Source organism: Scyliorhinus torazame, chromosome 16 (genome assembly GCF_047496885.1).
Source record: "Scyliorhinus torazame isolate Kashiwa2021f chromosome 16, sScyTor2.1, whole genome shotgun sequence".
Classification (NCBI taxonomy): domain Eukaryota; kingdom Metazoa; phylum Chordata; class Chondrichthyes; order Carcharhiniformes; family Scyliorhinidae; genus Scyliorhinus; species Scyliorhinus torazame.
In genome coordinates this window covers 28,194,109-28,218,240 of record NC_092722.1, presented here as the reverse complement: position 1 = coordinate 28,218,240, position 24,132 = coordinate 28,194,109, and the positions used below count along the sequence as shown (strand labels likewise).

At 45.0% G+C, this 24,132-nt stretch overlaps 1 protein-coding gene across 1 annotated transcript in view; it reads left to right on the top strand.

Moving 5' to 3' along the window:
• The window catches only part of LOC140392649 (paired box protein Pax-7-like), a 1,255,382-nt gene that overhangs the window by 707 nt on the left and 1,230,543 nt on the right, over window positions 1–24,132 (top strand). The window contains 3 exon segments of the mRNA XM_072478121.1: window positions 1,444–1,679; window positions 2,813–2,942; window positions 4,050–4,178. Coding sequence (XP_072334222.1) covers window positions 1,444–1,679; window positions 2,813–2,942; window positions 4,050–4,178 — 495 coding nt within the window.

Here is a 24,132-nt window from a genome sequence, read left to right as displayed (position 1 = left end):
TACATTAGAAATAACCTGACTTTACCTCTGTGTGTGTGTGTGTGTGGGGTGGGGGGGGGGGGGGGGGGAGTTGGGTTAGTTTACCCAGGAGTGTGCCTTGTTCTGCTGCACCTGCTTTAACATAAGGGATTGGTGTATCTTGAATTAATTGGCACTGGGCATTTAGTGCTAATGTTCTTTTTGTCATAATGTTTCCGAGCACGTGCCGAGAGATGGTGTTTGTTGGGATTGGGATGGGATTCACTCGCTCCCTCTCCACCCCGACAATTTCGTGATGAAGGAGGAATTTGGTGCAAGCTCATTGAGCCGCGCGCATGGCGTAAAACACACACAACTGTGCGGATTTAGTGAAGTGCATCTTCCGGCACATTGGAGTGAAGAAATAGTCAGGAGAGGGGATAAAGGGGGATTACTCCAATATTTGCACAACATGACTGGGAATAATGAGTGAGGGAAGTGCTACAATTTCTAGTGCCTATCGAGAGCAGAGATGGGCCACTTAGAGATGTTTGAGATGAATGAGCCGTGGCCAAACTAACCGCGTGTGTTGGTCACCATTACTTCAAATTAGCGATGCCTGATTCACAGGAAGGGGGTGAGGACTCCAATCTGCTCGGTGGAGCGGGGCGGCGAGTGTCTGGTCGCCTTCTGTGTATTTATATTCCGTCTCGCCTTTTATCCATTGTAAATACCACCAACACACTTCACTGAGGGAGCAAACCCTTCTTGGAAAAAGCGAATTTATTTCGTTAACTGAGGTCCATCTTTAACTGGAAAATGGCGCTTTTTTTTCCTCTGAAGGGGTCACCCCGGGTTTGTAATGAGTGAATATATTGGAATAGTCTGATTTTTCAATTCTTCGGCAGGGTTTTTGCAAAGCTGTCAGAGCCGGATATCCTCAGTCAGCCCTGATTCCGAAAGTTCCAGACTTAATTACATTCAGTCCGATTATATTTCGAGACTCCCCAAAACTTGTGTTCCCCTTCACTGAAGTCCAGCACGGCATTTTCACCCCCTTACCCGATTAATAGGGGGAGGGGAGAGGTTTATCTAAAAACGTTGTAATTAAATTAATATTACACTTCGATATATTTAAATCAACATTCCATTTCTCAAACAGTAGCGGGTGAAGCTGCACCTGGAACCCAGCCAGTAACCCACCTGTATTGGGAAATTGCATTCAGCAATTCTACAATGTTGGGGAGAAGTTAGAGATTCCAGGAGACTTGAGGGGGAAATAAAATATCCCAATTAAAATGCCATTGGGAAAATACATGCGATTGAGCTGTAATCATTATTGGGCAGTTTTAAACCTGAGATTGTTAATGACAGCTCTGCCATAGACACCGCTTACTGCATTATCTCTGCCTTTATTGCCACTGGTTCTATGTTTGACTTTTCTTTTTCTCTTCCACCCTCTCTCTCTCTCTCTCTCCTAACCAGTGTCCACGCCTCTGGGTCAGGGGAGAGTTAATCAGCTGGGCGGTGTGTTTATAAACGGCAGACCCCTGCCCAACCATATTCGACACAAAATCGTGGAGATGGCCCACCACGGGATCCGGCCCTGTGTGATCTCCAGGCAGCTGCGTGTCTCCCATGGCTGCGTGTCCAAAATCCTGTGTCGCTACCAAGAGACTGGCTCGATCCGCCCCGGGGCTATCGGGGGCAGCAAGCCCAGGGTGAGTGGGGCAAGTGGCGGGGTCGAGGCAAGTCCGAATGAGGTACAAAAAGAAATAACCAATACCTCCCTCCTCCCCCTAAAAACAGCAGGGAGGTGGAGGAGAGGGAAATGTGAAACTTAAGCGAGACACAGAAAAATCACCCACATTTTAACAGCAACCTTGGCACAAACACCAATTAAATTGCCAAAGTTTAACTTCACATTGTCGCACACACACTCTCATCGTCACTAACTCTCAGTACCCTCTGGTCAAAATAGAATCGTATGAACAATAATTTAAACACACGTTGCAACTTATTTTGAAGTGATCACAACAGATATCCCAAGAGTGGGTCTGAAGCCCACGGCGGGCATATTCTCCACTGCCTGCCCCAACAGCTATTGAATTGGATTCATTCACACACACCCCCAATCCCATTTCAAACCGCGGGAATCCGACAGCGAAACTCCGGGGAGGAAAATAAAACTTTCCTGGAAAAAAAAAATGATCGTTGTGGCTTTGTTTCAATGTTACTTTCGAAATGACGGACACCCCATCAAACTGGGTCACACCGAGGATGACAATTCAATTGAAGTTCCGAGGTTGTGTTCCACATACCGGGCGGATAGAGAGAGAGAAAAACAAAAAAATAAAAGACACGAGTCTCCCCGTTCCTTCCCAGTGACACAAACAATTACAGAGGGACCGGCTCCAAATTCAGACAGCGCAGTGAGAGCCGGCAGGGGAAAGCGAACTGAACCGCAATAAAGTAGCTGAGCTTTGGCCAAGAGGACAGCTCACAGAATGGGCTGAATTCAGCGTCGAAGCTGCTTTGCTATTTCACAATGTAAAATCTTTTAGAACTTCAAGAAACTGGTATTTAACAGGAAGGGAATTAATATTTGGGGATGGCTCTGACATCCTGTCCTAACCCACATTTAGACAAGACGTCAAATTCACAACAAATAAACGGTGTTTGAAGCCAATTCGGTGTTTTACCAACTATCAATTAAAACGCTCCGATTTCAGTTATTTTGTGTGATTCTCACATCAGTTGAATTAAAAGTTTATTTTTGTTCCTTCCACCCCTCCCCCCCCCCCCCCTCCTCTGTCTGGGTGTCTGTCTCTCGGTGTCTGTTGACCCTCTAAAGCAGGTAGCAACGCCTGATGTGGAGAAAAAGATCGAAGAGTACAAGAGGGAGAACCCGGGGATGTTCAGTTGGGAAATTCGGGACAAGCTGCTCAAGGACGGCATCTGCGACAGGAGCAGCGTTCCTTCAGGTGAGGAAACCTTCCAACACCTCCCACGCCCTGAGCATGCACAGCCAGGCACTGTCAGAGAGAGGGGGGACATAACTTCTAACAGCCCTTCTCAATTATCCACTTGAGAGAGAGATAGAGAGAGAGAGGGGATAGCAGAAAGTAGCCGCGACACCAACACCAATTTTTAAAACCTGTCCCAGGTTAGACTTGGTACATTTTTCACCCAGCGTCCATCAACAACAAACCCCCCAAAAAACCACACGCGCGCCATTTGATTCGCCCCTGAAACCACCCGGCACAATTTCACCACCAGCTCCACATACAAACGCTAACTTTCTGCTAAACTGTTTGCAAGTTGCAGGTCGGTTTTATTAAGGCCCGTCCCCCAGAGGCCGTGTTGTAGAACTGGGTTCCGAGGTGGCGGCGGGCAACACTGTGGGATCACTTGTTTTATTTTGTAGCCTTGTCTGTTGACCATTTTTCGTGTTTTGCAGCATTTCTTCGTTATCATTTTTCTTTCTTCCGTTCGGTCTCCGCATCACCCCCCTGAGGGAGGCAGGGAGGGAGGGGGACGGGTCCCAGCGCCGGCAATCGGTTGCTATTCCAATGGAAGAAATTGATTCGAAATTGACAGGTTTAAGGAAGGTTAACGGGTTGGGAAAGATAGGGAGAAGCTACAGTTATGGGGACAACCCTAATATTGCCCCCCTCCCTCGTCCCCTCATTGAATAGCCCCTAAAGTGGAGGGGGGACGGAACTTTCCAATGATACCTTTCCCATTTGAAAAAAAATCACAGGACTATCTGGACAAAAGATATTGAGAACAGGCGAATTTATCAAAAGTTAAATTTTTTAAGGAGAACTACCACGATTTATTTTAAATGTTATCAAATTCTATAAGAAGGAGAACTTTCAAAAAAAACTAAATAATCAAATTGTTGCCTTAAATGACCAGGACATATTGAAACACAATTGGTTGTTGTGGAATAGGCTTGTTCTGAGGTTTTTCATTTAGCGAATCGACACTTAAATTTAAAAAACAAACACCCAAAGTGTCGATTTTCCGAATTTCCTTATTTTTAAAAAATATAATTTTTATTTATTTATTTATTTATCTTTTGAAAGTGAGTTCCATCAGTCGGGTGTTAAGAGCCAAATTTGGAAGGAGAGATGATGATGAAGAAATGGAGAAGAAAGACGAAGATGGGGTCAGAAAGACTAAACATAGTATTGATGGCATCCTCGGGGAGAAAGGTAACATTCACACTTGCTTTGTCGTTACTCTCCCGCCCCACATTGGGGTTTAGTTGAGTTCCCCTCGCCATCCTGTCCATATCGGGCAGTGAGTAAGGTTATAGCTTGGGTGGGGGTGGGTGGGGGAGATGTTCCTGCTCCATTCTGAATTCCCACCTCGTTTATGCCTTCACTAAATTGGAAACTTGGTACCCCCCACCCCAAGGAGAGAAAGAAATCGGGGGTTTGTGTGAGAGGGCTTCCAATAAAGAAAATACACCTGATTCCCCGCCCTGCGCTCTGCATTGGCCGCTGGCTCGTTCGCTAGCTGCATGAGTTGACCTTATGGAATGGGAAATGGATTTTGAATTTAGAAAGCAGTGCACAAACAGCCTCGTGTGTTTGTTCTCTTGCACGGAAGTGTAGGCAAATATTATCTGTATCATATCTGAAAATGTGTGTGGGGCACAGTGGCAGAATTGTCCTTCTCCCGCTTCAAGTGGCGAAGTTATTTCGTCCCAATGATTAATCTGTGACCGAGCTCCCAGAATTGGGGGAATATTGTGTCCCAGAAATGGAAACCGCCCTCCCGATGAGGCGGTCCCGAGTGTGAAACGTTCTTGGTGCAGGAAGTGGGGTGTGTGTGTATGTCTGTGAGCATGCGTGCGTGTGCAGCTGTGTGTGTGTGTGTGTGTATATGTGTGCGTTTAACTGTATGGGTGTGCAAGTTCGTGTGGGGGTCTGTGTGTATGTGTCTGTATGTACGTGTGTATATGTGTGTATATGTAGGTGTGGATGTGCAGGTGTGTGTATATGTCTGTGTTGTGTATGTCCATGTGCGGGGGGTGTATATGTGTATGGGTGTGTATGTGTGGGGGAGTGTGTGTATGTGTTTTTGTGTGTACATGTGTGGGTGTGTCTGTATGTGTGTGTGGGGGGTGTTGTGTGTGTATGTGGGTGTGTATGTAGGTGTATATATGTGTGTGGGTATGTGTTTGTGGATATGTGTATGGTGTGTATGTACATAAGTGTGTGTGTGTCGGTGTGTGTATATATGTGTGTATGGGTGTATGTGTGGGAGTATGTGTGAATGTGTATATATGTGTGTGTGGGTGTGGATGTGTATGTGGGTGTGCGTGTATATGAGTGTGTGCATATGTGCCTGTGGGTGGGTGTGTGGGGTGTGTGTGGGTGTGTGTATGGGTGTATATGTGTGTGGGGTGTGTGTGGGTGTGTGTATGGGTGTGTGTGGGGGTGTATATGTGTGTGTGTGGGTGTGTATATGTGTGTGTGAGTGTGTGTATATGTGTGTGTGTATGGGTGTGTGGGTGTGGTGTGTGTGTGTGGGTGTGTGTATGGGCGTGTGTGTGTGTGCGAGTGTGTGTGTGTATGTGTGGGTGGGTGTGTATGGTGTGTGTGAGTGTGTGTGTGTATGTGTGTGTGTGCATGGGTGTGTGTGTGGGTATGTGTATGGGTGTGTGCGAGTGTGTGTGTATGTGTGCGTGCGTGTGAGTGTGTGTGTGTATGTGTGTGTGTGTATGGGTGTGTGTGTGGGGGGGGTGTATGGGTGTGCTGGTGTGTGGGTGTGTGTATGGGTGTGTGTGTGGGTGTGTTGGTCTGTGTGTGGTGGGTGTGTGGTGTGTGGGTGTGTATGGGTGTGTGTGTGTGTGTGTGTGTGGGTGTATGTGTGGGTGTGTGTATGGGTGTGTGTGAGTGTGTGTGGGTGTGTGTGGGGGGTGTGTGTGTGTGAGAGTGTGTGTGTGGGTGTGTGGGTGTTTGTGTGTGTGAGTGTATGTGTGGGTGTGTGTATGGGTGTGTGTGAGTGTGTATGGGTGTGTGTGAGTGTGTGGGTGTGTGTGTGGGTGTGTGTATGTGTGTGTGTGTGTGAGAGTGTGGGTGTGTGGGTGTTTGTGTGTGTGTGTGTGTGTGTGGGTGTGTGGGTGTTTGTGTGTGTGTGTGTGGGGGGGTGTAGGGGGGGTGTATGTGTGTGTGTGTGTATGTGTGTGTGGGTGTGTGTATGTGTGTGTGTGTGTGAGAGTGTGTGTGTGTGGGTGTGTGGGTGTTTGTGTGTGTGTGTGTGTGTGGGTGTTTGTGTGTGTGTGTGTGTGTGTGTGTGTGTGTGGGTGTGTGGGTGTTTGTGTGTGTGTGGGTGTGTGTGTGTGGGTGTGTAGGGGGGGTGTATGTGTGGGTGTGTGGGTGTGTAGGGTGTGTGTGTGTGGGTGTTTGTGTGTGTGTGTGTGTGTGTGTGTGGGTGTGTAGGGGGGGTGTGGGTGTTTGTGTGTGTGTGTGTGTGTGTGTGTGTGTGTGTGGGTGTGTAGGGGGGTGTATGTGTGGGTGTTTGTGTGTGTGTGTGTGGGTGTGTGGGTGTTTGTGTGTGTGTGTGGGGGTGTGTGTGTGGGTGTGTGGGGGGGGGGGGGTGTGTGGGTGTGTAGGGGGCTACTGCTGGCCGTCCGCTTCCACAGGCTGCGCCCATCAATTATGGAAAGTATTGTTAGAGCTGAAATTAATTTGTGTTGTGGACAGATCGTCCTCCAGCTTTCTTAAACGGTCCCTTGAAACCGCGGCTGACAGTTGCCCCGCTCTGCCACTCAATAACAATTAGGAAGGGAGATCGCTGCAGCCTGCTGCTGAAAGGCGAGGAGATGGGCCATTTAGTCTGTTCGGATGATCAAGAGTTGTAGGGAGGGGTGGAGTGGATTGGAAGGGGGGGGGGGGGGGATTGGGGGAGGGATTGGAGGGGGCGGGGGGGGGGGGGGCAGACACAAATACCATCACTTGGTTAGTAAATAAATTGCAATGTTCATGGGATCGATGTGAAAGGAAATGCCCACAAAAGTTATTAACTTGTATTTATCTGGCAATGCGGGTTTGTTGGAGGAGATCAGAAGCAAATGATGTGGTGATTATTTTTAATGTAAATTAAGTTCAAATATTTTAGCCTCTGATTCCGTGCATGCACCAAGTGTCCCGCTCCTTCCAATTATACCATCTGACCAGTTACAGCAAAAAGCCCCATACGTTGATTCAATCGGTTCCTTCCCCAAGTGTGGATGGGTCGAGGCTCGGGTACCAACTCTAAATTGTTCGTGGTCAAACTTTTGAAGGCAGAGAGAGAGAGAGAGAGTACAACAACAAAAAAAACCTCTTGTTCTTTTAATTCCTTGGAGTGTACTCGGGGATATTCAAATAAACAACCCCCCCCCCCCCACCCCTCTTTCCACTCCACACAGACACCACAAAAAGAGGACAAAAAACTGTCAAACGAGATGTTCAGACCTTTCTACTGGTTTTGACAAAGGGGTTTCTCGAAGACGGACTCATTTTCAGACTTGGAGATGAACTTGCGTACAAAGAATCTCGAGTCCATTGAAAATGTCTTAAAAGGCTGAAATACAAAAGAGGGGAACAGAGGCGAAGCGAGAGAGTGAGAGTGAGAGAGAGAGAAAGAGAGAGAAAGACAGCAGCCAGTTCCGAGGCGCGCAAAGCACAACAATTCTCATTCAAAAAAAAACTGCGAGGGTGGGGGGGAGGGGGGTGGGGGGGGGGGGGGGGGGAGAGAAATCCGAGGACAAAAGCTCGAGGGAGGAAATAATGGAGTTTGGGAATGGCATGAATAATGCAAAACCCTCCCCGCTGTTAGGAGTTTAGTAATATTATTGGGAAAGAATAACTAGCTGAAGGTACAAAACGATTTGGAGAAAAAAAACATTTAAAAACAGTCAATATTCATTTAGTGAGCAGATTTCTTGTTGCCCCCCCCCCCCCCCCTCGTCTCCTGTGTCCAGCCACACCGCATTTAAATCACATCTCAAAAACTAAACCTTCAGCAGAGCGGAGGGACAGTGGAACTCCGATCTTCGGCGTTGCAGACGGTCCTGATGTAGCGAAACCTTCAAATATTTTGCCCAAGTTTTATTTCATCCGTTCTAGGAGTTTTGTTTTTAAAAAAAAAAACAAATGTTACTGACCAACCTCGTGTTTCTTCTTCCGCCGAGTGTTGTTAAAATGTTGCCGTACCCGCGCCCACGGCAACCCTGTCCTTCTGTTCGAAATTTAAAAGAACGAAATATCTGCATATAAATGAAATCTCAGTAACACTAAGTTTGCAACAAAAGCAAAAATATGGAATGGTCTCATTTTATCAGCGATTATGTATTGGTGTTTAAATTAATTACAGACACACATTGCGTGAAAGTGGTTGGGTTTGAAAAATCTCCTTTCAACCAGTAGAAGCTACACAAAAGAAATACTTACTGGCTTATTGTTTATATTTTGATTACTACTCCAGGTGATTGTCGTTTAATTTGAAAAGTCTTTCATAGATTTACATCAAAAAAATCGGTCGTCAATTTCAGCAAATTATAACTTTCGAAAAACTTTTAATTCCCTTCAACTTGCCTTAAGTTTCAGGTAGTGAGTTCTAGCGAGGGGAAATTTGCAGCTGGTTTAAAATAATCCTCCTACTGTCTGGTGGCATCGCCGAAAGATCTGACGCTTAATATTTAAACCTACATTTAATAAGAAAATGTTGGAACAATAAAGGGGGAGATCTGCGGTGCTGCGGTTTTTACTATCAGCTTTTTAAACCGACAGGGGAAAATGCTTAAATGTTTCTTTAAGACGTTTGGGTGGCGCGGTGCTGTTTATATTTTTTTAATAAATCAGCTTTAAGTGGAAGTGTTTAAAAAAAAGTGTACAAAACTTTTATTTTGCTTTTCAAATACAACCTTACAAGGGGCGACCGGATGTTTAAGCGGCTGACGACCTTTGTGTTCTTTTATTTTGGGGGGTGGAGTGTGTTGGGGGGGGGGGGTCTAATTTAAACCATTCGCGAGGTGGAATATTTTCTCTCAAATTCGTCTTCCACCGCCACACCGAATCTTTTTTTTTGTCTTCCTGTTTAAAGAAATCTCCAAAGTCTCAAACCGCACAGGCGGCCAATACCCCGCGCGGTTCCACGGAGTAGGCGACGAGTCGCTTTTCACAAACGTACATCCTCCACCCGCGCAACATCTGGGGGTATTGGTTTAAAATAAGGTGCAACTCTTGTTTTCAAACGCGGACTCTTCCACGCTTGCCCCGTAACACAAGCTCAGGGGAAAGTGACAACACATGGCCCTGCCGTCTCTTTAAGCGATTTGTTTTGAATAATTATTTATATTTCCCGGAACCACAGGAAACCCAAACATAACTTAATTTGTGTCTTCATTGCGGTAACTCGGGGCTGGGATTCTAGTGCCCTCTCTCTCTCTTTTAAGCAAACATTTTGCTGGACTTTCCTTTCTCTCTCATCTCTCTGACATTTAATAATGTGCGGGCTTATTATAGAAAGTAATGAAAAAAGCGCTGTGTGAATGAGGGGCTGTGTTTCCGAGCAATACCATCGCTCCTAGCCATGGTTAGAAATGTATTTAGCCCCAATCAGCCACTGTGGGGACTTTTAAGCACAAACGTTATGTTGAAGGGTTTTAATGCAGATTAAATTGAGCCTTTTTATTTCTTCCACTTTCATCTTTAAACGCTTCGCTCTGTGTAGCTGCAGGCACACATTCGCCAGATTTCAGTTCCCCTTTATAGTACGTGATTTTTTTAATACATGTATATATTATTTTAGGACATATTTAATATTTTGGCACATGCTCCTCCGACCAATCACTCTGACCTGGGAATAAATGGTGAAAAAAATAATAATATTGTAATTGTGTGGTTTAGGAAGCTACCGAAACAAAACTCTCCATGGAACAGACATAGACGACGGTCACAAACCAAAAATAGTTCCCTGGCAATGAATTGAGATAAAGTTCATCTAACGACAGAGGCTTTCTGGCCGATTAACACGAGTGTCTGCGTCTAGGTGTGTGTGTGTGTGTGTGTGCATGTAGGTGTGCGTGTCTGTATGTGTGTTGTGTGTATATGTGTGTGTAAGTGTTGCCTGTGTCTCTGTGTGCAAGTCTGCATGTGTGTGTGTGTGGGTGTGCGTGTGTGTCTGCGCGTGTGTATGAGTGTGTAAGTGTTGCCCGTGCCTGTGTGTGTCTGGGTGTGTGTCTGTGCGTGTATCTGGGTGTGTGCCTGTATGTATGTGTGTATGCATCTGGGTAAGTGTCTATATGTGTGTGTGAGTGTGTCTGGGTGTGTGTCAGTGTGTGCCTGTGTCTGTGTGCCTGTGCCTGGGTCTGGGTGTGTGTGTGAGTGTGTGCCTGTGTCTGGATGTGTGTATCTGTGTCTGGGTCTGTGTGTGTCTGGGTGTGTGTCAGTGTGTGCCTGTGTCTGTGTGCCTGTGCCTGGGTCTGGGTGTGTGTGTGAGTGTGTGCCTGTGTCTGGATGTGTGTATCTGTGTCTGGGTCTGTGTGTGTCTGGGTGTGTGTCAGTGTGTGCCTGTGTCTGTGTGCCTGTGCCTGGGTCTGGGTGTGTGTGTGAGTGTGTGCCTGTGTCTGGATGTGTGTATCTGTGTCTGGGTCTGTGTGTGTCTGGGTGTGTGTCAGTGTGTGCCTGTGTCTGGGTGTGTGTATCTGTGCCTGGGTCTGTGTGTATCTGGTGGGGAGGGGGGGAGGGATCCTGCTTAATTGCTCCTCCTGATTCCCGTTAATTTTTAAAAAATGAATTGTCGACTCCACAAATATCACGATTGGGAAATATTCTACAAAAACAGGGTCGAGTAAACGAGAGTAAAGATGAGAAAGTATTGCCGTGGACGATGTTTACTTCATAGAGTGAAATATCCCTGATATTGCAATCCGCCCGACACGGGGCATCGATTTGCAATGAAAGTGGAAATGTAGATGAGAACTGCGAGCATCTGCAACATGTTACGACAATAAGGGACGTGGGGCATTATTATCAAGTGGGAGACAGATCGACAGACACATTAGGTGACAAGTGAAAACTTGGAGAAGTGTAACGAACAATGCCAAAATTGGAGATCAATGCGGAGGAAATGTGCACCACACAAAAAAAAACCCACATGAAGCAATCTGATAGTGTAATAATGAACGTGCGATCGTGGCAGAGGTTGACGATTTGGTGGAATCCAGGGTGTGAATCAAGTTGTTTCTGCCGGCAGCTCCGGCTCTTCGATCTGCAGCCGGGTGTCATGGGGAGTGGGGGGTAGGGGGGCGGTGGAGACGTTTTTTGCGATCATGTAAACATTTGGACAAGGCAGTGGCATCTGGCAAAGCTGCGAGGCACCGCGTGTGCGAGGCTGGAGTGTACTCTTCACAGGGAGCTAGCACATTCGGTCTGAGCGAGAGTGACCTGGATAATATGGAGGGGAGCACCATTAGAGTTTGTGTGTGTGTGGGGTGGTGGTGTGGGGGGGGGGGGGGGGGTTGTGAATCTAATCAAACAGAAAGCGGAGAGGATTTCTGTGTTTGTGAGGGGGGATCAGCTGAAATAATAGAGGCCAGGGAACAGATAGAGGAATGTCAAACTATCCGGAATACAACTCATTGTAATGTGCATATTCAATTAAAGAAAGGGTTATAGTAACCACACGAATGACACTTGTCAGAGAGAGAGCGAAAACATCGCTGAGATGCCAATTACTAAAGCAAATACTGGCGTGGAATACTTTACTAGTCGGGGTTTAGATAAATAAACAGAGTGAGCAAGAGAGAGAGAGAAAACGAAGGCAGTAAACGAGAGCGATTCAAGTTCAGCGAAGTGGAATAGGCGAACGAGCGAGCGACTTTGGAGGGGGGGGGGGTTTGAACAGGAGAGGGGTGGTGGGGACAGCGATGCGGAGGGAACTCGGGGAAACGGAGGGGAGAATTTGTCCTCACATTGGATAGCGGGCAGCAGACTGGGGGAGAGAGACACCAGAGCAGAAGAACGCCAGACCAATAACATGATTTAAATCAGAATAATTGCATTTGAGAGTGTTAAAAAAATTATATAGCAAAGTGGAGAGATAGGAATGAAAGGGCTGTGAGGGAGAGAAATAAAAGGGACAGGGAATAATTCACCAGACCGAGTTCGGAAATTGAGTATTTTTTTCAAATATTTTGCATGAGTTAAACTATCTACAATTCATGTGTCAGAAGTGAGGAGGCAGAACGAAGGGGAGAGGATGAGAGAATGCGATAGGACTGCACTTCAAACGAATTCATCCAACACCACGAAAGAGTGAGAGAGAGAGATTTAGCTCAAATATGGCAACGTTATTTAGATATTAATAACATATTTTCCCGAGGCATCAGCAGTCCATACATCTCCACTTCCTCCCAGCTATTTGGCTGCAGGAATTGAGCGAGATACAAATGTTAGGCAGAGATAACACAATCAGCAGAGCTCGGTCCTATAGCTGTATCAGTGTATTAAACCAGGATTAACCTCCCCTCTCCCATCAAGGCTTTTCCCTCACACCCCTTCTGCATTTCATTGCGATTTACATGGAGAGGATTTTAAAGAACATATAGGGCCCAGAACTGAAAGCTGAAAGGTCTTTCGGACGGAGCAAAACCCCAGATTCTCTCTCTGAAGTGTATGAAATAATGACAGGAACAGTAATAGTAACCCAGCATTTCAATGCAGGGCGTAATCCCACCCGTGGCAGGTTGGGAGAGACACATTTCCCAATTTCAATTCAAAAAAAATCCTTGTGCCTTTACCCAGAATCCGCTGATGTTAAAGGTGATGTTTGTTTATTTAAAGGTCCCCCCGAAACAAAGTTAGGAATGTAGCTTCTGTGCGGGCTTCTGTTTCTTCCCTGCTATTGGCGATTTCTAATTTTAAATGGATTATTTCACTATTTATTTGGTAAATCTACAGTCACCATATCGAACCTTAGCCGCAAGTGCAGTAGTTCTGCTAAATCGCTTCAGCTCGAAGGGTTTACAGGTCCCGTGTTGTGTTTGTGTGTGTGTGGGGGGGGGGGGGGGGGGACTGAAACGCAGATACAGGGCCCGGGTATGTGCAGGTGACTGTAATAAAGGCCTCCAGCAAGTTGGGGGAGAGAGAGGGAGGGGGTCCCACAATGGTGCGTGTGGAAGATCACATCCACCCTGACTCTGCGGGAGCAGATGTTAAACACTCGCTAGGTCGAGTCCGAGGATCTGAGTCTGGCGTTAGCTGGTTACCGAGAATTGCTGACTGTACTGGGTTCTCGAGTTGCATTGGGTTGCTTCAGCATGGGAGATCGGTGCAGTAACTTCAAAGAGCACAAAGGCAGCCAACAGGTTGTCCACTAGAGGCGGATGGAAAGGAAAACAGTCTCACATTTAAAGATTGGGAATTAGGTTGGGTCTACCGATCAATTTTGAAGAATACGATTGAACTTCATGTGTGTGTGTGTGTCAAGATTTAGAACCTGTTAATCTTTAAACCTGCAACTGTGCAGCCCCTGGCCTGGCAGCCACAGCGGTCCAAACATATGGACACTTAATCTGCAACCGACCCCAAACACAGGCTCAGAGCAGTCATAACAAACAAGGACAGAAAGAAAATATCGAAACCTGCCTTCCAAAGCAAAGCAGACGCCCGCCACTGTTGCTGGGTGTGGAGGAAGGCAAGAGGCTGATGGTGTGTTTTGAGAAATATTGAACAGGAGTTTCCGATTGTGGGAGTTTTCCAAAGGGACACTTTCACCCACAGAATAGATTATGTTTTCCACCCTGTTCTAGGATCGCAATCAAAAATAAATAAATAATCAAAATGACTGTCATCTCAATGCGAATTTAGAAAGACCTTTACCATCCCGGGGAATGCCTTTTGAGGGGGGGGGTCATTAATGCAATTATTTGCAAGTGTTTGGCTGGCCTCTGAACTCCCGTTAGCAAGGGACAGGACGGATTGCCGGTTCTGTTGTGTGTGTGGGGTGGGGGTGGGGGTGGGGGGGGGGGGGGCTAGGTGGTTCTGTTGTGTGTGTGGGGAGGGGTGGTTGGGGGGGGGCAGGTGGTTCTGTTGTGTGTGTGTGTGTGTGGGGGGGGGGGGGCTAGGTGGTTCTGTTGTGTGTGTGTGGGGGGGCTAGGTGGTTCTGTTGTGTGTGGGGGTAGGAAATGAAATGAAATGAAAATCGCTTATTGTCACAAGTAGGCTTCAAATGAAGTTACTGTGGAAAGCCCCTAGTCGCCACATTCCGGCGCCTGTTCGGGGAGGCTGTTACGGGAATCGAACCGTGCTGCTGGCCTGCCTTGGTCTGCTTTCAAAGCCAGCGATTTAGCCCTGTGCTAATCAGCCCAGGTGGTTCTGTTGGCTGTGTGGGAGGGGGGGGGAGGCTAGGTGGTTCTGTTTTGTGTGTGTGTGTGTGGGGGGGGGGGGGGCTAGGTGGTTATGTTGTCTGTGTGTGTGTGGGGCGGGGGGGGGGGCTAGGTGGTTCTGTTGTGTGTGTGTGGGGGTGGGGGGGGGCTAGGTGTTTCTGTTGTGTGTGTGTGTGTGTGGGGACTAGGTGGTTATGTTGTCTGTGTGTGTGGGGGGCGGGGGGGGGGGGGGCTAGGTGTTTCTGTTGTGTGTGTGTGGGGTGGGGACTAGGTGGTTATGTTGTCTGTGTGTGTGGGGGGCGGGGGGGGGGGGGGGGGGGCTAGGTGAGGTTAAGCACCAGACCCAGCCAGGAAATTGAGAAGCTTATTTGCTTTGATCATTCTCGCTTTTTCTTATCCGGAACATTTATGGTGACACTTTAACAAAAGGGGGTTCATCATATTACAGCCTCGCCGCGCTTCGGCGCGGGGTTCCCGTTTTCAGCTCATTAAGGACGGTCTCCATTGGGAACAGGGAAGGGGTTACAGCACACGTAATTTACTTGTACGGAATAAATAGGGATCTCCGGGTTTTTCTGTGTGGGGGTGGGGTGTGTGGGGAGGGGGCGGATTACAATGCAGGAATTAGGAGGATGTGTTAACAGAATTAAAATGTGCGGAATAGGTGCCCACCTCTTACTAAATTTGTCGCTTTATTCAAACAATTCCCTATTAAGCTTGCCCGCACCAATGTACAACTAATCTTGGGGCTATTATTGGCAATGTGGCCAGTGACTCCAAAATGCAAGCGAGTTGGCTGCCCAGTTGCCAGGTGCTGGGATGTCTGGAGGTCCTGGTTCATTCCCGCCTAAACTCCAACGCCTTCCTTGGTGCCTTAACACAGCAGACGTGAGTTCGGCACCAGTTCTTCAGTGACGGTGGCGCCACAGGCTCTTTCGGAGGGTCGGTGCAGACTCGATGGGCCGAATGGCCTCCTTCTGCGCTGCAGGGATTCTATGGATTATATGAACCCTGTGGCGTCCCCATATATAAATTTACCACTTCGACAGCAGCAATTTCAGGAGGGTAGAACATTGTGGTACAAAAGCGAAATACTGTGGACGCAGGAAATGTAACATAAAAACAGAACATGCTGAAAAAACTCAGCGGGTCTGGCAGCATCTGTGGCCAGAGAAACAGAGTTAATGTTTCACACCATTCATCAGAACTGATTTCTTATTGAATTAAAATATCAATTCTATTTCTCCTCAGATGCTACCAACCCCGCTAAATATTTCCAACATTTGCTGTTTTTTTTTTTCATTTTAAAAACATGTTGGTCTATACTGCACCAGCCTTTAACCCTTTCATCTTTACTCACATTTAATAATTTTATGGGCCAGGCGTTTTCAGAACCCCAAAATGTATCATGGAGTTCAACCAACCTCTCCCTTTAATGGATTTGTTGCTTTTCCTAGCACACGGCTTTTTCCCTAGGTGTGGGATTACAATTATGGACACGTGGGGTTTTAAACACAAAACAATGTTTATTCCATGAACTCAACTTAACATCTTCAATAAACATTGGATCTCTTAACACCCCTTACTTCAAAGATAACGCCGAAAATATTGCAACAGTAAATAATTCCTCAAAATGTTCCTTCAAACTTCCAAGACACTGAACACCTTTAAACAGAATCACATCAGGTTAAAGGCTTTACTATTATGAGTTTAAATCACCCAAATGATCCAGAGGTAGTCTTTCATGGCAGAGATCCAGCTCACTGCAAACACAGGCACTCCCAAGCTCTTTTCAAACTGCAAAACTAAACTGCAAAATGGCTGACCTGACCTCAGCTCCACCCACTCTCTGACATCACTGTTTTCTTAAAGGTACATTGCTTAAACATCCATGTCTTAAGGGTACTCTCACATGACACCTCCCCCCAAGAAAAAAAAAGAAACCATCAACTTCAAGATGGTTTCTTTTTTCACTTTTGCACCATCCACTAAGAAATGTACACAGTAAATATACCTTTTCGTTTTTTAAAAAACAACAACACATACAAACAGGTATAATCATATAGTCCACTTTTCTTTGTTCTTCTTTCTCCAACCAAAATCCTTCTCGATTGACAGTCTCATTGAACAAAGTCTCTGCACAATCCATCCATTCCTCTACTCCTCGGCATTTCTCTTTAGAATCAGATACTTTAGTTCAATCTGACCACAGAGTCCCTTGCAATTCTCCAATACAGGAGTATTGGCAATCACAGCCTTCAGGCAGTCAAATGCCTGTTGAAAGTCCGCTGTCCATTGAATTTTTTTAGGTTTCTTTAACAAGTCTATCAGTGGAGTAATCACACCATAAAACTTTTGCACAAAGGTTCGATCAAATTCATTCATGTTAAGAAATCGCATTATTTCCTTTGTCTTGAGGGTATCGGAAACTCCGCAAGGAAAGTGGTGCGGGCTTCTCCAAATTCACTTTCGGCTAGGTTCATCACCAAACCCGCCTCCTGAAGTCGATCGAAGAACTCCATACGATGTTTTAAATGCTCTTTCCATGTCTGGAAGTTGGAAATAAAAGCAGATTGTCCCACTTTCTCAATGCAATCCTTCAAACGTGGGATAGGATAAGAGTCCGTTCTTGTAACTGCATTCACCTTTCACACACAACCGTTGGGTACCGTCTGGTTTAGGAACCATCACTATGGGTGAGCTCCATTATCTGCAACCCACTTCAATTATGCCATTCTTCAGCATACTCTCAATCGCTCTGTAAACCTGTGCCAATTTTAAAGGGTTAAGTCTATATGGATGTTGTTTGATAGGAACAGCATTTCCCACATCTACATCATGTGTAGCCATTTTAGTACTTCCCAATTTATCTCTACAAACTTGCCCATGTAATATCAATAACTCTTTCAGGTCAGTTCGTTTTTCCTCTGGAAGGTAACTTAACAATTCATCCCAATTTTTAAGAACATCCTCATTTTCCAATTTAATTTGAGGTATGTCAAATTCACAGTCATCTGGATTTGGTTCGTCACTTTGAGTTGGAATCATTAAAACCTCCTTTTTCACTCCTTCCCTTTCAAAGTACCTTTTAAGCATATTCACATGACACACTCGGTGAGTCTTCCTTCTATCTGGTGTTTTTACCACATAATTCACCTCACTTAATTTCCATTCAATCTGATATGGTCCACAAAATCTAGCTTTTAAAGGCTCCCCCACCACTGGTAACAACACTAAAACTTTATCCCCACTGGAAAAACTACGAACTTTGGATTTCTTGTTCGCTACCCGTTTCACCACATTTCGTGCAACTTTCAAATGTTGTCTCGCCAATTCACCTGCTCTATTTAATCATTCCCTAAAATTTGACACGTAATCCAATAGTGTAATTTCCGATATCTCACCCACCAATTTTTCCTTAAATCAATTTAAGTGGTCCTCTTAGCTCATGACCAAAATTTAGTTCAAAAGGACTAAATTTACTAGACTCATTAGGTGCATCCCTAATTGCAAACAATACGAATGGGATTCCTTTATCCCAATCCTCTGGATAATCTTGACAATACACCCTCAACATTGTCTTTAATGTCTGATGCCACCTTTCTAATGCTCCCTGTGATTCTGGATGGTATGCAGTTGATTTAAATTGTTTTATTCCTAAACTATCCATAACTTCTTTGAATAACTTTGAAGTAAAATTTGATCCTTGATCCGATTGAATTTCTGTGGGTAGCCCATATCTAGTAAAGAATTTAAGTAACTCCTCCACAATCCTTTTAGCTGTAATATTATGTACTAGAATGGCCTCTGGAAACCTAGTAGACACATCCATTATAGTCAAAAGATATTGATTCCCACTTTTGTTTTAGGAAGCGGTCCTACACAATCAATTATGACCCTCGTAAAAGATTCCTCAAATGCTGGAATGGGTATTAAGGGCGCTGGTTTTATCACTGCTTGAGGTTTCCCTATCACTTGACATGCGTGACATGATTGACAAAATGTAACTACATCTTTATGTAGTCCAGGCCAATAAAAACGTTTCTGGATTTTAGCTTGAGTTTTCCTTATTCCCAAATGACCTCCCACTGGTACCTCATGTGCAACTCGCAACACCTCCTTTCTATACCCTACCGGCAATACTACTTGATGAACTTCTACCCACTTTTCATCCGCCTGCATATGTACAAGTCTCCATTTTCTGATCAAGACATCATTTTACGGTAATAACACTCTGGTATACTCTCAGATTCCTCTTCCGTATATGCTTTCTGTTGTAACTCTGTCAATTTTCCTGAACTAAAAATATCCGCCTCATCCTCCACCTGTTCTTATTCTTTTTCAACCATCTGATCAAAAATCGTTTCTGATAATTGCACTTGAACTTCATCTTCACTCTTTGATTTCTCCTCTTGTCTTAACCTGTGACTTTGCGACCTTGTTACTACACAATCCGGAAAAATCCCAGGATATTCGTCCTTCAACCCTTCAGTTGTCTGATTTGCCACTGGCTTATCAACCACAGTAGGCATCACTCCCAGTTGCAATCCAGCTATATCATTACCCAAGATAAACTGTATTCCTGGACAAGATAGTTTATCTTTCTCCTACTACCACTTCACCACTCTTCACTGGACTTTCCAACCTTACTTTATATAATGGAACGCTACTCCTCTCACCCTGAATTCCACATAACACCACCTTTTCTGGCAACATTCTTCCCAAACTACATAATTCCTCATCTCTTACCATTAAAGATTGACGAGCCCCTTTATCTCTTAAAATTGTGACTTCTTTACCTGCTCCTCCTGATACACATGAGTAAACTTTACCCACACAAGTAAATTCTTTAAAGACATCTGGCACCTTCTTAACAATTACTTCTTGAACAGGCTGTACAATCGTTTGCACCTCCTTTGCTTCCCTTGGGCTTTCCTTTACCACTCTAACAAACCCCACTGTCTTATCCTGTTTTACCACATCAGCCTTCCCAGTGCTTTACTTCAACCACCAACACTGTGACTTTACATGGCCTCGTTTATTACAGAGAAAACATCTGAAACTTTTCATTTCATTTGCACCCTCCTGGATTTCTTTTTTAATCTGAGGTACACTCTCTTTATTGTCTCCCATCAGATCACCTTTACCTTTACCACTTGAGTATTTCTCATGTCCCCAGTTTCTATCCCTCACCGGCTGAAACTGATGTTGGAAACCAATCTTTGATTTATGAACTAATTCAGAATCATCTGCCATTTCCGCTGCTAATCTCGCAGTTTTAACCCTCTGTTCTTCTACATGAGTTCTCACTACATCAGGAATTGAATTTTAAAACTCCTCCAAAGGTATAATTTCTCTGAGAGCTTCATACGTTTGGTCTATTTTCAAAGCCCTTATCCACCTATCAAAATTACTCTGTTTGAGCCTTTCAAACCCCATGTATGTTTGACCAAATTCTTTCCTTAAATTTCTAAACCTTTGTCTGTAAGCTTCAGGCACTACCTCATATGCACTTAAGATGGATTTCTTCACCTCCTCATACGTTCCAGATACCTCCTCTGGTAGTGATGCAAACACTTCACTAGCTCTACCTACCAGCTTTGTTTGAATCAGTAACACCCACATGTCCTGTGGCCATTTAATTTGTTGAGCTACCTTCTCAAATGAAATGAAAAAGGCTTCCACGTCCTTCTCGACAAAACTTGGCAATGCTTGGACATATTTAAATAGATTCCCACCAAGCCTTCCACTATGACGCTCTTTCTCACTATCCTGATCACTATCATCCACTATCATCAACTGTAGGTTTCCCTTTACGTCTGCCAATTTTAACTGATTGTCATGTTTCATGGCCATTTTCTGAAGTTCAAACTCCCTCTCTTTATCTTTTTCCATGATCTGTATCTCCATTTCTTTTTCTTTTTGTTCTGCCAGGCCTATTCTTTCTTTTCTCTTTTCTTCTCTCACCTTTTCTTTTTCCTCTCTCTCTCTTTCTCTTTCTTTTTCCTCTCTCTCACTCGCGTATTCAAGCCACTTTAATTCTTTCTCATGTTCCATATGTTTAATTTGGAACTGAATTTTTGCCATTTCCAATGAGTCTAACTCTATCTCAGGCAACTTTAAATGCTTAACCACCGCTATAATTACCTAATCTTTTCACATTTTGTCAGGTAATGTTAACTGCAATGTTCTTGCCAAATCTATCAGTCTGCTTTTCGTTTCTGTCCGTAAAGTACTACATGTGACATTATCCACCCCCAACAACCTCTGAGCCTCTGAAAGAGCCATTGTTCACAACACTCTCGCCACTTAAATTAAAATACCACACCAGCAAAGCAACAATCCTTCACTGTCTTTAAGTTCACAAAAGCCAATCCAATAGATTAACTTTTATCCCGGACGAGCCCCCAGTTGTTATGGGCGAGGCATTTTCAGAACCTCAAAATGTATCATGGAGTTCAACCAACCTCTCCATTTAATGTATTTGTTGCTTTTCCGAGCACACGGTTTGTCCCCTAGGTGTGGGATTACAATTATGGACACATGAGATTTTAAACACAAAACAATGTTTATTCCATTAACTCAACTTAACATCTTCAATAAACATTGGATCTCTTCACTTCCCTTACTTCAAAGATAACGCCGAAAATATTGCAACAGTAAATAATTCCTCAAAATGTTCCTTCAAACTTCCAAGACACTGAACACCTTTAAACAGAATCACGTCAGGTTAAAGGCTTTACTATTATGAGTTTAAATCACCCAAATGATCCAGAGATAGTCTTTCATGGCAGAGATTCAGGTCACTGCAAACACACACTCCCAAGCTCTTTTCAAACTGCAAAACTAAACTGCAAAATGGCTGACCTGACCTCAGCTCCACCCACTCTCTGACATCACTGTTTTCTTAAAGGTACATTGCTTAAACATCCATGTCTTAAAGGTACTCTCACATGACAATAAGATGAACGTGGTAGTACCAGGATTGAAACTCGTTTTATTTCAGGTACCCAGTGGATTACAAACACTCCCAAGACAGGTACAGCACAGAGTTAGATACAGAGTAAAATTCTCTCTACACTGTCCCCATCAAACACTCCCAGGACAGGTACAGCACGGGGTTAGATACAGAGTAAATCTCCCTCTACACTGACCCATTAAACACTCACAGGGAAGGTACATCATTGTGTTAGATACAGAGTAAAGTTCCCTCTACACTGTCCCCATCAAACACTTCCACTACAGGTACAGCATTGCGTTAGATACAGAGTAAACCTCCCTCTACACTGTCCCCATCAAACACTCCCAGGACAGGTACAGCACGGAGTTAGATACAGAAGTAAGCTCCCTCTATACTGTCCCCATCAAATACTCCCAGGACAGGTGTAGCACGGAGTTAGATACAGAGTAAAGCCCCTTCTACACTGTCCCCATTAAACACTCCCAGGGAAGGTGTAGCACGGAGTTAGATACAGAGTAAAGCCCCCTCTACACTGTCCCCGTTAAACACTCCCAGGGAAGGTACGGCATTACGTTAGATACAGAGTAAAGTTCCCTCTACACTGTCCCCATCAAACACTCCCAGGACAGGTACAGCATTGCGTTAGATACATAGTAAACTCCGTTTACACTGTCCCCATCAAACACTCCGAGGACAGGTACAGTTCGGGGTTAGATACAGAGTAAAGTTCCATTCTACATGCGCAAGAGCAGAGAGATCTGGTTTGTCTGTACACTTAAGTTTGTCGGCAGCAGACGATATTGAGAAGTTTGCGATCTCTAAAAAAAAACTTCCCGGAGCCGTAGCTTTATAAACGGATTCCCGGAGTATAAAAACAAGTACGTTATTCTAAACCATTTAAAAATTGCTAGTTACACTTCAACTATAGTATTGTGTTCAATTCTGGGCACCACACTTTAGAAAGGACAGCAAGGCCATAGCGCTGGAAGAGATTTATTGAAGTGACCCCAGGGACAAAAGGCATCAGTTAATGTGGAGTTAATGAAGGATTCTTAAAGCAGACAACATTCTGGGGAATGTGAGTAGAGGTGTTCAAAATCATGAATAGTGTTGGCAGAAAACAAAAAGTGCTGGATAAACTCAGCGGGGCTGGCAGCATCTGGAGAGAGGGAAACAACGTGAACGTTTCCTGCCCGTACAGCTTCACCAGAACTGTTCTAGTTTCAGATTTTCCATATTTTAGTTTTATTTGAATGGTTTTGGTCAGGTGGTTAGGATGCAGGTTTTCAGTGTCGGAGGGCAGAGACCGCAGCGAATTGCTTCAGGTCTTTGGCTGCTTGGGTTTCCTCCCACAGTCCAAAGACGTGCAGGTTAGGTGGATTGGCCGTGGTAAATTGTCCCTTAGTGTTGGATAAAACGTTAAGTGAGCTTACTGGGTTGCAGGTTAAGGCGGGGGAGTGAGCCTAGATAGGGTGTTCTTTCAGCGGGTCACATAGTGTTGTCTGTGTGTGAGAGAGTGTTGTCTGTGTGTGTGAGTGTTGTCTGTGTGTGTTGTGTGAGTGTTTGTGTGTGTGAGTGTGTGTTGTGTGAGTGTTGTCTGTGTGTGTTGTGTGAGTGTTTGTGTGTGTGTGTTGTCTGTGTGTGTGAGTGTGTGTTGTGTGAGTATTGTCTGTGTGTGAGTGTTATATGTGTGTGTGTGTTGTCAGTGTATGGGTATTGACTGTGTTGTGTGAGTGTTGTCTGTGTGTGTGAGTGAGTGTTGTCTGTGTGTGTTGTTTGTGTGTGAATGAGTGAGTGTTATCTGTGTGTGGGTGTTGTCTGTGTGTGTGAGTGAGTGTTGTCTGTGTGTGGGCATTGTCTGTGTGTATGAGTGTTGTTTGTGTGTGGGTGTTGTCTGTGTGTGTGTTGTTTGTGTGTGAATGAGTGAGTGTTGTCTGTGTCTGAGTGTTGCCTGTGTGTATGAGTGAGTGTTGTCTGTGTGTGGGTGTTGTCTGTGTGTGAGTGACTGTTGTCTGTGTATGGGTATTGTCTGTGTGTTGTGTGGGTATTGTCTGTGTGTTGTGTGATTGTTGTCTGTGTATGTGAGTGAGTGTTGTCTGTGTGTGGTATCTGCACGTGTGAGTGAGTGTTGTTTGTGTGTGGGTATTGTCTGTGTGTGTGAGTGTTGTTTGTGTGTGAATGAGTGAGTGTTGTCTGTGTGTGAGTGAATGTTATCTGTGTGTGAGTGAATGTTGTCTGTGTGTGTGTGTTAGAGACTGTTGTCTGCGTGTGTTGTCTGCGTGAGTGAGTGTTGTCTGCGTTTTAGTGTTGACTGTGTGTGTGAGTGTTGTCTGTGTGAGTTAGTGTTGTCTCAGTGTGTGTGAGAGAGTGAATGTTGTCTGTGTCTGTGTTTGTATGTGTGTGTGTGAGTGAATGTTGTCAGTGTGTGTGAGAGTGTTGTCTGTGTTTGCGTGTTTGTGTGTGAATGAGTGTTTTGTCGTCTGTGTGTGTGTGAGTGTTATCTGTGTGTGAGAGAGAGTGTTGCCTGTGTTTGTGTGTGAATGAGTGTTTTGTCGTCTGTGTGAATGAGTGAGTGTTGTCTGTGTATGGGTGTTGTCTGTGTGTGCGAGTGAGTGTTGTCTGTGTGTGGGTGTCGTCTGTGTGTGTTGTCTGTGTGTGAGTGAGTGTTGTCTGTGTGTTATCTGCGTGTGGGAGTGAGTGTTGTATGTGTGTGGGTATTGTCTGTGTGTTGTGTAAGTGTTGTCTGTGTGTGTAAGTGAGTGTTGTCTGTGTGTGTTATCTGCGTGCGTGAGTGAGTGTTGTATGTGTGTGGGTATTATGT